At 43.1% G+C, this 13870-nt stretch overlaps 1 protein-coding gene across 1 annotated transcript in view; it reads right to left on the bottom strand.

Annotated features, from left to right (window-relative positions):
• Positions 1-4544: 4544 nt before the first annotated feature.
• Positions 4545-13870, bottom strand: part of FBXL20 (F-box and leucine rich repeat protein 20) — a 90539-nt gene continuing 81213 nt past the window's right edge. Inside the window, exons 10-15 of the mRNA XM_054993543.1 lie at positions 13127-13257; positions 10989-11049; positions 8654-8698; positions 7611-7667; positions 6564-6776; positions 4545-5597 (exon numbers count right to left, since the gene is read on the bottom strand). Of these exons, the coding sequence (XP_054849518.1) occupies positions 5490-5597; positions 6564-6776; positions 7611-7667; positions 8654-8698; positions 10989-11049; positions 13127-13257 (615 nt within the window). The 3' untranslated portion in view covers positions 4545-5489. The remainder of the gene's footprint in view (positions 5598-6563; positions 6777-7610; positions 7668-8653; positions 8699-10988; positions 11050-13126; positions 13258-13870) is intronic.

The following is a 13870-nucleotide window of genomic DNA, read 5'->3' on the forward strand; positions in this document are numbered from 1 at the left end:
CACAGAGTACAGGATCATTAAAATAGTATTTTACAAATTTCTCTGTGAAATAAATTGTTAAGGGGCTGAATGGCAAGTTTCCAACCTGTGTGTCCAATATATTTGTCTATAGAGAATAAAAAAAAAATACACTGTCCAAAACTATCCAAGACCATGCAACTTGTGAAAAGAATTGTGTTAAAGCATATCCAAAGCTGTATTTTTAGCTTGGAACAAGAAGCCAGTAAGAGTCACACATAAGAGCAACCCTAAATATATATTTTAAAAACCACCAATACTGCTCTTCAGCACACCAAGAACAAAGTGTGTTTTTTAAATAAAAGGTGTTTTTAGAGTATTGTCGCGGCATTCTTGGTGGAATTTAACCACCTCCCTAACTATTGTAGGATTTTCAGTTTCACAGGAGTGGTTTGGATTGTGGCAGTGGAGAGCCCCCCAACACCCCTTAGCAAAGTGACCATTGAACATACCATTTCCGAATTCCAACCCCAAAACTCAGCTGAGTGAGTGAATAGACCACAAACTAAGACGAGTTTAAGATTTGTCCCAGAATCCTTCCCCTTAAAAACAGGACACTCTAGTTAAGGAATTGTCATACAACCTTCCCCCTTTATAATCACCCACCCCTTCCACACAATAATCATGGGCCAGCCATGTCTGTTATATTCAGATTTTTTAAAAAGTTTATAAAAGTTTTTTTTTTTAATATGGGGCAAGGTTGACCCACACATCCTCTTTGGGAATGGTTTTAATATTCTGATTTGTGGCTGTGTTATACCTTAACAATACACCATGTTCTGTTGGCTTGCTCTTCTCCAGAAGCCTGAGGTTCTTCAAACCATTCCACTGGCAGATGCGTCTTCTCTCCCTTTCCCTTCACCTGGTCTCTATGAGCATGCAGAATGATAGATAAGAGCTAAACATCATCCACAATGTGACAGGATATGGTTGAAGACAGACACACACAGAGAAAGGGAACTTCCTCTAATGCATAGCTTACTATTGTTCAGGTACAGGATCAATTGATGCTACAATCTGGGGTATTTTTATGACTTCTAACAAATAAGGAACAAAAAGGTAGTAGGCTGATTAGTAACTAGTGAGCTAACTAGTAATTAGTGACAAATGGTCTGCTGAATACAATGCAGTGCAATCTTAAATTGAGTTACACCCTTCTAAAGCTACTGAAGTCAGCTGGGCCGTTTCCAGATGGCTTACCTGCCTCCGGAACGTTGCACCATCTTGCGGGGAAAACGCGAAATATCGCGTTGACGTCGCGCAAAACTCGCGCGAGAAAACGCGATATTTCGCGTTTCCCCCGCAAGATGGCGCAACATTCCGGAGGCAGGTAAGCCATCTGGAAACGGCCCTGGTTTAGGATGGTGTAACAGTTTAGGACTGCACTGTCAAGTTGTTAAAGTAATCAAGTTGAGCTGCTGGAACTGGAGGGTGCAGGGAAAACACAGTTTTTTTTTAGATAACAGATTTGGCACGTCTTGTGAGAAGAGATATTGATCACAGGATATTAAATTTTCAGTTCCCCTACCCTACTCGGCCCTCCTATTGATCTCAGCGGCTGTATTTACCATATCTCAATTCCGTTCAAATGCCAACCCACACCACCAATCAGGGAAACTGAAGGCCAACAATCCTTTTCTTAAATGACCCTCACGGAATGGGTTATGTTCTTAGTTAGAACTAAAGGTGTGTGATGGGGCGGGGAGTAATATACATTACAACCATCAAGAGGCAAAAAGGATTAGTATTACAAAAGTATCATATGAACACGAGAATGATTTTGCTAGATTGGAGCAGCAAGGCTGACTCTAAAAATGGTCAGTCTTCTGGGAAGTCTCTTGACTTCAGCATTTGTCCACCAAAGGTATTCTTGTTTCAGGGATTCAAAGGTATCATGACTTGGAGGACTTCTTTGGCATGTGTAGAGGGAACGGCTTTATTTTACAATCTACCCAACACCTCTGGGGGGGGGGTGTCATTTTTTAAAAGGGCCACCACCATTTCTGAGCTTTCTGCGCTTATTCAACTTGTCCATGTTCTTCACAGTTGATGAGGTGTACAAAAAAACCCCAAATAAACCCCAGATCCATAATAGGGGCTTGAATTCAGATCTCCAAACCACTCCAGATGGGTGGCTGGAATATAAGGAAGCTTTGCCTTTCTAGAAGGTTGCGATGCGTATTAACCTTTTCTCCTACAGGACACTGGAAAAACTAATTTAAAAACTGAAACGTTGGACTGAATATTAGAAGGAAAAAATACAGGATGGTATCCCACACAAACTCACCCTTCTAACAAGACAAACTGAAAATGAGTCTATTAGTGTTAATAAATACAGTGACAATGGGGTGGGGGGGGGGAATAGATCCTTGAATTTAAAAGGACCCAGTCAAATCATATGATTCTTTCCACACAGTGCACCAAATCACCTTGGGTCTCGAATTCTCTTTCTTGTTGTAATGACAAGCAAATTAAGTCCACATCTCTCTCTCACGCACGCAGGAACAGATTCCCCACAGTACAATCCCAAGTTTCTATGAAATGTGTGAATACTGACCCACTCATGCATGGGGTCAAAGTTCTTAGGCATGCTCCAAACAAGATACGGTTGATCTACAAGGACACTTTCCCATACAGGGTTATATGAATGAAGGGATCCTTCCAGGAGTTGTTAGTGAAACTAGATAAGGACTTAGCTCAATGCACGCAATCCAGTGAGCCCCATTCATTTAACAACAACAACATTCGATTTATATACCGCCCTTCAGGACAACTTAATGTCACACACACAGAGCAGTTTACAAAGTGTGTTATTATTATCCTCACGACAATCACCCTGTGAGATGGGTAGGGCTGAGAGCACTCAGGGAAAGCTGTGACTGACCCAAGGTCACCCAGCTGGCTTCAGGTGGAGGAGTGGAGAATCAAACCTGGTTCTCCAGATTAGAGTCCTGCTGCTCTTAGCCATTACACCACACTGGCTCTCAAACGGGTTAGTGCAGGAATTGTGGTTGAATCCCTACCCACCCATAAATTTCTGCAAGGAAACAAACAAAAACAGCCAATTATTACTATACTGAACACTGAAAGCACTGGTCCAAAACACATTGTACACTTCTGATTTGTTCCAGAGAATAACATCACAACAGTGAGCAGCAACTGCAACAAGATCCAGCACCACAATGATCTTGGGAAATCAGAGGAGGCAATTAGGCTGCTAAGTTTTGGGGGAAGGATGAAGGAAGCATTGATGGCAGGGGAAGGCAGTGGGTTAGATTTCTGTTAGTGGAGGCTGCAAAATATTCCTTGAAAAACCTGCAAGAGAATTCAGGAGAAAAGACTACACCATTCCCTTCACAACCAGCTCCCACTATTTTTCCAGATCTGTGGGAGCAGAATGAAGAGCTGCAACGCCCTGGGGAAAAACACCATGCATAAATGGGTGTGCAAAATATAAGTCTGGTGTCTATATAGGAGAGGTTTTTCCTTGTAAGGGTCTTAGGACCTGTCTGAACTGTTGCTACAGTTCTTTTTGGGGGTTTCTAGTGCTGGGACTGCTACCTTGAGTTCTGGATGTGGATCCTGTCACTTTCAGATCTGTAAAGCTAAGGCAAGCTGAACAAGTCTAATTTCTCATGCCAAGCTCCTATGGCTCCACTCGCCCTCCCCTAACCTGTACAGTCTTTGGAGCCTGGTATAAATCCTGAGATGCTAAAATTTCTGTGGGGAAGCACAAGTTCCACAACACAGTTTGACGGTGCCATGGAAAGCTGTGATTCTCATGGACAATTCTGTCACATCTTTTTTTTTAAAGACCATCATTTCCACCTTGATAGCCCAGATGCAGGACTGTGCCTTCGAACCTAAGGGATCTGGAGAGGAAGCAACTGTTTTAATAAGTTGTGTCTTAGGGCATTAAGTGCTGGCATTCTCACTTCCTCAAGCAAAAAAACATACAAAAAACAATAAAGGTGTGGATAAGAAGAGCCTGGAATGCTGATAGGAAATCCCTGATATGTGGAATAGCAAGAACAAGTAGTTGGGCATCAGCGGAGGCAAACTGAGTGTTCTAGAATCTCCATTGTGCTTTCTGCAATGCATTGGCAAAATCAGTAAGTGCTATAACTCACAAGGGCCCCCTCCCAACAGAAACTACACTGATGTAGGGGAAATTTTATTAAAAATAGACTCATGTATAGCTTATGTGCCATTTTAAATTTATGGGCTACATGTCCTGCAGCTGGAATATCTGTGAACCACTTCCCCCCCACCAAGGCATTTTATTTAATTTATTTTAATAAAAGGCTTTTGCTTTTATAACTTCAACCCATTTCACAACTGCATTTTCAAAGCCTGGCTTTCTAAGTGGTAAAAGATGCCACATCACCCCCCTTTTTTGTTTTAGAAAAATGAACTTGACATGTACTTTACGTTCAGTAACTTCATACAATTTCAGAATTGGACATTAAAAAACCCTGGAGGCTTTGAGGAAGAGAGAGGAAACAAACCAAAAAAAAAGTCAGACCTGACATTACAGATTTCTAGCTTTATCATCACAACGATCTAGGAAGCCTCTGAGCCAAATGCTACAAAACACGGAAGAGAAACCGCTGAACCTTCGACATGAGCATGCTCAGTGTTTGTGCCAGCACAGAAAACAAGGAAGTACAGAAGCGCAGTAATCGACGTCTCACGATGGCTGCTGTTTCAAACATTCCCTTACACAAGGATGATTTTTTTTCAAAAAATTAAAAAATATAATCATGGGGTTACCTTGTTTTTGTTTACTGTTTCTTCTACTCCTCTGGACAGTGGATGCAAGATTCATAGTTTATTGTTATTGTTCCCTTCCCTCAATTACCACTCCCATCCTCACACTTGTGGGTGAAGTTTGCACATCTTGCTGTTTCCAGTATCAAAAGAATCTTCCCCCATACGCCCCACCCCGCCAAGCAGCAGCAGCAGCATTGTTCTTCAAATCTGCATGACAATCCCTTCCCTCCCCATCTTCTCTCCCCCCCACCTCCCCATGATTTTTCTGAGCGTACCCAGTAGGAATGGTTCATATCAATCCACCTAAATGAAAAAAAGAAGGATCCCACTAATCCAGCTCCTCAGCTCCAGGGTCCTTCCATTGGCTGGCATACGTAGGTAGGTGTGTATATGTGCGCATGTGAGTTTGTATAAGTATTTGTGTATGTGAGAGAGAGAGAGAGAAAAAGAGAGAGATTGCATGTGTGTATACACACACTATGGTGTGTGTACTTGAGTGTGAAACTATAGGGCAAAAGGGAGGACCTAGTTCTGCAACCAGTCCCCCTGCCCCCCTGCTTTGCTTTCTTTTCTGGCAGCCCTGGCAAAGGACCACCGACATCATTTTCTCATGGAGAGACTGGTGTCCACTGTTACTTCTAGAAGGGCAATTTAAATACTCAGTTAATCTGTTTGCGCAGAGTAAATTGGCTCCCATGTCATAGGATGATGCAACATCTGCAGAAGCGTTGTCTGCTGCCCCCCACAGATGGCGGTGGGGTCACAGGCGCGAAGTAGGCGTGGACTTTAATATTGGGTAAGTGAGTCTGAAAAAACACAAACATATAATTTTATTTGTGTTTGGAAAAACACCAGAAAACTTACAATAACAAGCATCCAAAAGCTGAATGAGTGTGGACAAGAGCTGGGAGACAGAAAATGATTGGCCCCACACACTTTTTTCACAAGCCTCAGTGCCTGGTTGCTTCCACACAGAGATGATTTTCTATGTCACTCCTGTTGCTGCTGCAAATGCACAAGCATGCACAGTAGCAACAGAGCAAACACACAGTCCCTTTCCTTGACTCAGGCTATGAGGCTATCATTCCCCCACCCCTCCACTGGAGGGCTTTAAAAAAATGGGACTTGCTAGATTGCTACTATTTCATCAGATTATAATCATTTATTGTCACAATCTACTTGTTTCCAGTTTTCATATTTTTAAAATGGCATGTATCTAGTTCTTTTTGTGGAGTTAGGTCAAATGTTCAGCCTGCATCTTTCCCTTATAACTACACAATGAGAAGGGCTAAAATGTAACAAACTGAGGCAATTGATCATTATCCAGTTGTTCCACACCAATTCCCAATTGAAAAAAGAAAGACTAAAAAAGCTCTGCAGTGGAGAGGGAATATCAGCTACAAGAGGCGATGTAAGCATAATGGAGCTGATGTGGGTGGGACCTGCAAAAATACATACTTTCCCATTCACATGGCCTTCAAAGGTGAAGAGGCGCTATGATTCTCCCTGAATTTTGCATCTGAGTAGATCTTTGAATGGATCAGAAGACATGGCCTCCCTGATCTCTACGCATGGACAGAAACATTAACTGCTTCCAAAAAGCAGCCAAAATGGAAGCTCTTCAGGCATTCCCAATTCTGGTGGGATTCCAGGGCCCATCTGAGGGTTCCTACCCATGGACTGAAGACCTAGTCAGTTATTTTATAAGTGTTCAACTGAAAGTGCAAGGAGCTACAACAACATGCATATAGATTTTATATACATAATTTTACCCTGAGTCTCTTGATTCCTGCCCGTGAGATCTGTTGACAGTCATACAATTCTATCCTCTCCAGGCTGTGGCAACTCTTGAGATGTTCCAAGGAGGCATCTGTGATCAGAGGGCAGTTGTCCAGCTCTATCACTTCCAGGCGGTCATGAGCACAAGCGCCATTGCCAAGGTGGCGAATGCCATCATCAGTGATCAGCTCACAGTGTGATAAACTCTGCCACCACAAAGAAAAACCAACAACAAAACCAGAAGGGGGATTTAACTCAGAGGATTTCTAAAGTCCATACACCAAAGCCTGGGAAGGTGACTGGGGCTATTCCAGCCAACCAGGGTAGAACCTCTTCTTCCTCCTCCCTCACCCTCTCCAAAGTCAGCACCGGCTTGCCCATTTTATTAATGGCCAATCCTCTTCTAACACATACACTCTTGCTACTCTTTCCTCTGGCATTGCTGCTCTATTTCTCTGCTTCCATCTCATCTACATTATTTGGGTTGTTCTAGCACCACCACATGTTTCTACAGAGCTTTACAAGCATACAATGCATTTCACAAGCAATGTTAAATGAAAAATCCTTAAAACCAACCTGAAGGAGAGATCAATTTCTATCCACACTGCAGACTGGGGGTGGGGACTGAAGCCAAGGAATGGTGGATTGTGCAAGTATACCTTGTAACGTCATGGCTGGGGAAAGATTTGCACTGGGGGTCCCCAGTGAAGAGAATGAACCATAATCACGGTGCACCTGATCTAACAGTCTTGGCTGGGCTCCCTTAATAACATGGCTGTTTTAACTTTTATATACCTACTTGGCTCCTACCTGACAGGAAGACTTACCTCACGTAACTGTTATGAAGGAGGGTAAGCCAGGATTGAGGCTGAGAGACTCTTCACACATCAGAAGTGCAATGTGTGCATTATTTAGATATGCTGATTTATAGCATAGGAACCACCTCATTTTTATTCAACTTTGCAAGTTCCTTAAAAATCCAATTGACAAAACTGCTAAAATACAAATGAGATGTGCAAGTTAACCCCTCCAAGACTCACCAAAACCTGGAGCCGTGGACAGTGTATAGAGAGTTGGATTAATGTGCTGTCTGTTATCTGGAAAATACAGCAACAATAACATCAACAAAAAACACATTTGAGGATGGGTGCACTGTGCTTAAGGAAGATCCCAAAATTGAGCACTTTGTGTAGTCTTTTCAGAAGCAAGAGTACATAGGGTCACTTAGATTAGTAATGTCTTAATTGTTAAAAGGTCCTGATGACTATATGCTCTTGCTTTACAAACAGAGATTCTTATGAAAAGAGGCTTTAAATCATGGCAAGGATCCTCAGGAAGGCCTGTTCCCTCCGTTTCACTTTCTTTGGCTTGCCCTCAGGCTGAGAACAAAACTGGCACTGCTGAGGGCTCCTCTTGTCTTAATTGTATAGTTTCCTCTTCTTGAGATGATTCCGCATAAGCTTGCTTGAGAATCATTAACTGAGACTTTCCCACCTCTTGATAAGTGCTTGGAAGGCCTTTCTTAGGCCAGAACTAGAAATGATGAAAGTCATATTGCTGGCACCAAATGCAATAGCCCCACATTACTTCCTCTCCTAGCAACGCGGAATACAAAAGCATACATGCACTGATATCGTCTCACCAAAAGTTCCTTCCACCCCACAAGCAGCAAACCACAGAGTGGGCAAGAAACCCCTCAACTAAATGATGCCAGATGACACATTTTACTACACAATACAGATAGGTTCCGGTGGGTGATGGTGTTGGGTCTGCAGTAGGACAGCCAGTTTTGAGACCAGCAGCACTTCAAAGAACAACAAGATTTCCAGAGTATATGCTTTCAAGAGTCAAGCTTCCTTCATCAGATATAAAGATGGGATACTCTTGGTTCAAGGCCTGGCCCTTGTGTCTACCACACATTGACATTCTTCATTTAAAAAAAAAAACACCCTTAGATGGTTGTTGTGGATTTTCCGGGCTGTACAGCCGTGGTCTTGGCATTGACCAAGCCCGGAAAATCCACAACAACCATCGTTCTCCGGCCGTGAAAGCCTTCGACAATACATAAAACCCTTAGAATTACCTGAACGCATTCTTCCAGATCCATTTTTTCGAGCTCATGACAATTCTGGAGATGATAAAAAATGCACACACAGAGAACTAAGGATTCATTATGATTTTAAAAACATAGACTATTCAGGTTCTTCTTTTCTTAGCCCATGGTTTAGTCGCCTTCCCTCCCAATGTGATTATTCTATTGTAAATGGCTTGACTAATGAAGCTGACAGAAGAATAAAAAACTTTCTTTTCAGGATCTGAAAAAAGGAATGCAAAATATCAGATGCCCATGATGAATAGCACACCCTGGAGACAAATCCATTCTGACAAGTGTGAGTAGAGCTAACTGTGCTACAGAATATACCCTTCTGCCCAATTTGGATCTTGAGTAACCCCAACTCTGCAATTAGAATAGATTATGTTTGGTCATAAAAATGTATTGATTTGAATAGTTTATTTTGCTCCCATGAGTTCAGTTTTGAGGGTGGTGGTGCAATCTTTTTGTCTTCATGGAGGGTATGGGAAGTGGGCCAGTGCTGCAGGAAAAGGCACACGGAGAATCTAAAGCCCCAATCTCTTAATCACCAGAAAAGATGAACCTGTCTGGACTTCCAGTGACCACCTCTCCCACCAACCAAGCTTCTCAGATATAGCAGACGAGGGGATCTGAAAAGGTGTTTGGGAACAACTCCTTAGCCATCTGCTTGCCCGGACACTTGATGAAACTGATGTAGCCTCATTCCCTTTCTGTACCCATGGCTAGTCAAACCAGACTATCTGTTCCCAGGGGGGGAATTGTGGGATCCTGCAAGGTTTGATCCTTCCTCTGATATTAACATATATGCATCCTCTTGCTAGGATTGTCAGGTTTGGAGTTGGGTGCCATCAATATGCTGATGACACTCAGCTCTTCCTTCTGCTGGAAAAGCAGCCAGCAGCAGGACTCTGGGTACTATCTCAAGTGCCAGATGTAGTGGTTGCTTGGTTAAGGGGGAACTAGCTGAAGTTGAATGCCATTAGGATGGAGGTCACATGGCTGGGAGACTAAGAAGTTAGCTGGAACGTCACTCCCAAGACTCGATAGTGTTTAGCTGATGGATGTAGACTCTGTAAAGAGCCTTTGGTATGGCTGGATTCTGCGCTATCATTGGATAAATAAGTGTCCATGGTAGTGTGGTCAGCATTTTTTCACCTACACCAGGCCCACCAGCTGACTCTTAATTTGTCTGGATCGGACCTTGCCACATTGACCCATGCAACTGTTACTCCAGATTGAATTAATGTAATTCACTCTGCAAAGGGCTACTCTTGAAAATGCTTCGCAGACTGCAGGTGGTCCAGAACGCAGCTGCCAGGTTACTGACTGGAACACCATGGCCAGCTCCTATTGCTTCAATTTTGCAGTAGCTGCACTGTCTATCAATTAATCTCTGGATCCATTTCAAGGTGTTGGTGCTAACTTTTAAAGACCTCAATGGTCCGGACCCTCATACCTACAGGACTGTCTCTCCCATTATAACCCCCCATGCCCTCTTCAGTCATCTTCTCAGGGCCTTTTGCAGGTGCCCGGCCCCTGGATGGCTCAGTTAGTTGTCACTAGGGAAGGGCTTTCTCAGTTGTGTCTCCTACCCTGTGGAATGCACTCTCTGATGACACTTGGGCCCTGCCAGATTTGTGGAGATTCCACAGGGCAGGCAATGCTGAATGGTTTAAGTTGGTCTTTGGAAGTTAAGCAGAAGTTTTTGGTTTAGTCCTGACAGTGATATAGTGTGGAGCCACGTATTTAAATGCATTTTAATATTTTGACTTAATTTTATTGTTCTTATGTTGGTTTTTAACTTGTTATATTGTTAATGTTGTAAGTCATCTTGAGACCATAGGGTCAAGCAGAAACTTAAAAAATCTAATAAATTAAAAAATAGCCTCTCCAGAGCCCTTCTCTCAGCCTCCCTCGATGAAGTTTACTCTCTTCCCCCATTTTCTTGCCTCACTCCTTTCCCAACCATGAAAGGCTGCTGCTGTCACTCACTCAATGCTCACAGGGTTCATGACACACTGGGCACCATGCCAACCCCCATCAGATTGTGTGGGATTTCATGCCTGCTTCATTTTCATCCCCCTCTGCTGCTCCTGAACAGCAGCATGTGTCTTAAAGCAGCATTTACAAAGGAAAGCTTCCTACTGCTCTATCAGAAGCTTCCCTCCTTGCAAGACCGTCTGAGACAGGCAGCCTCAACTGTACCACTTCATGGTAACTCTGGCCCTGCTGTTTGCCATATCAGAAAGTGAATGCATGGAGGAGTGGCCAGAGTCCACGCTGGCCAGTACCCAGGTAGCAAATGTTGGAATCAGGTGCTTACCCGAGCCAAAGTGGTAAAGCCCACATCTGTAAGTTGAGAACATCGAGCCACTTCCAATATTCTGCACAGAAAATAACATACAGTAAATATGACTGCCAACTATAGATGCTTTGCAGAGTCCCTTTCCAAAATCCCACCAACCATGCTTTGTCTCATGAGCTCACTTTGGCTAACAAAAGCCCCCATAAACACATATAGAAGGGATAAATCATGTCCAGCAACCCAACCAGAAGTCAGATGTTTATTTATTTATTTTAAAGTTTTTTTTAAAAAACCTCTGCTTCCTAGTTCAACTCTTGAACACCTGTAAAGAGGTAAGGGAGAACCCCCCCCCCATATTCTCCACTTCTATTTGCTTGCTTCTCAGGTGAAAAGACCCCTTCTAGCTCAGTGCACCCCTAACCATCCCTACAACAGCCTAGCATTCACCAGTTCCCCTAACATTGCCCCCCAAGCCCACCCCATTGGCCTCTGGAGAAAGATTCATGCTGCTGTTTTTATCTGAGAAACCCATTTGGGGTTTAGGCCCAATATATCCTAGAGATCATCTTTTCCACTACGTCCCAGTAACTGATGAGCCCTCTTAATGTTACTAAACAGTAAGAACATGGAGTAGTTCTTTTAGTGGCCATCCCATACCCATTATGTCCTGTGAAAAAGCAGGATACCTTCTCCATAAAATCTGCTGAAGTTCAACCCTTACACCTTCTTTCAGCAGTACTGATGTGTGTGTGTGTTTGTATAACGGTCAGGGTTAAACAGACAAAGGATGGGGGATGATCAAAGACCTTTTAATGTGAAGAAATTTTATTCTATGCAATCAAAACAACAAGGAATACTGTGTCACCTTAAAAACTAACATATTTATTGTGGCTTAAGCTTTCATGAGCCAGATTCCACTTTGCCAGATGCATAAAGTGTTAGTCTTGGTCACTAAGTATATAAACACAGCCCCACACAAGTGCAAACAGAAGTGGAAAGGCTGGGAGAAAAATAAGTTGTTTGGCTGCAAAAGAACTAGTATGGCTGCTATTCTGGAATTAAATATAACAAACTGTTTTGCTTTTAAAAACAATTACCTACCATGAGCCTTTAGGACAGGGTGGGCTATTCTATTCTATTCTATTCTATTCTATTCTATTCTATTCTATTCTATTCTATTCTATTCTATTCTATTCTATTCTATTCTACAGTCCAGCTCCTTTTCACTTAGAACGCTGACCCACTTCCTTGAGAGACTCTCATCTGGCTGAGCATTTGGTCTCGGATCCTGTGAACAAGTTCTGTGCATGCTAGATAGCCTCTGCTGTGAAACATGCTTCCTCTTGCACTAGCACTTCCGTTCTCTTTGCGTAAGAACTCACTGAAAAAAACAGGCTTACCCTTCCCAATAACTGTTGTTCGTCAACGGATCTCTGCAGTCACACATGAGAGTACTGTGCGGGTTGGCCTGCACCCAATGTGTGACTGCACAGAAGCCACGATGATGAACTACTGAAGAAACAAGCCCCACATCACAGGTCATCTAGCATGCAAGGAACTCATTCATAGCATCTGCACCTTTCATATTTATACCTGGCACAGCTTACAACATACTATTCCCTATTCCATTTTTTCCTTATAACAACTGCCCTGTGAGGTGGGTTGGTCTGAAAGAGAGTAATGGCTCAAGATAAACCAGGGATTCAAACCTGGGCCCCCCTTCCTGGGCTATCAAGCCCCCACTGGAGGTGGGGAATTCCTCCCCTCCCCCATACACACACACTGCTCTGAACAGGATGGCAGAAGATGGTAATATCAAAAAATGGCCATTGGGCTGATGACATGATGCCACTTCTGGGGGGAAACTCAGAAGTGATGTCAGTCCTCTCTAGAAATTGCTGGAAACTCTAGGGTTTTCTGGTGATTATTAGAGAGGCATGACATTACGACTGGATCTTCTCTGGAAGTAACGTCAGGCTGTCACTGACAGCACAACCTGCCTGTGTCCCTGCCTCGTCTTGCTCTCCTGCTGATTACACAGCTGTGCCTGTTAACTCTAGTCCCCTCACACCCTAGTCTGACATTCTAACCACCGCATTCATCCAAAACATGCCATTGTAGCTCTCAGGTCGCCCTCTAGATCAAACACTACTTACCTAAGCCTTGGACAGTTTTGCCCTAAAGCATTCAAGATGGCGTCGGTGATGTTGGAGCACCCAGAAGCACACAGAGATTGCAGCTTGTGGCACCCCCTGCATATTGTAATGAGGCCATCATCTGTAATTTGCTAGTGGAGGAGGGAGAGAAGTCAAAGTCACCAGTAATAGGGAACTTTTTTTGTTTTTGCAGAGGAGTTGGGTCCCAAACAAGATCTGTATACCAAATATCTATATCTATAGCTAACCCTTTTGAATCCCTTTTGGCAGTGAAGTAACAGCTTGTTGGCAACTGCCATGTGAAAAGAAGGATGCCAACATACAGCTTCTCAAAACCAGTTCCTTTTTTGGGCTAACATTTCATTTTTGGCAGGGACCACAAATTGGTACACAGGATATTTTCTTACAGGATAAAAATGTGCTTCCTGATCCAACTTCTTTTTAAAAAGCAACTATATTTTTAAGACACAGAAAAATTAAATTTGGACAGAAGACGAAACAAAACATTCCAACCTGACAAAGGACTGGTTTTTCCCAGCCTGCCCTACAAATAAACTTGGAAAGGCCTTCTGAACAAGGACAAATCCAGACCATATGGCTCTGCCTCAATAAATGTTAGCACTAGGGCTATTCTGAAGGCTTTCACAGGACATCCAAATAACACCTGCATTATAGTCTGGTCTGATTTTAAAAATACGTGCTCCATGGGCGTGGTCTGGCAAGTTATTGGTAGGGTGGAGGATG

The sequence above is a fragment of the Eublepharis macularius genome, chromosome 12 (assembly GCF_028583425.1).
Source record: "Eublepharis macularius isolate TG4126 chromosome 12, MPM_Emac_v1.0, whole genome shotgun sequence".
Taxonomy (NCBI): Eukaryota; Metazoa; Chordata; class Lepidosauria; order Squamata; family Eublepharidae; genus Eublepharis; species Eublepharis macularius.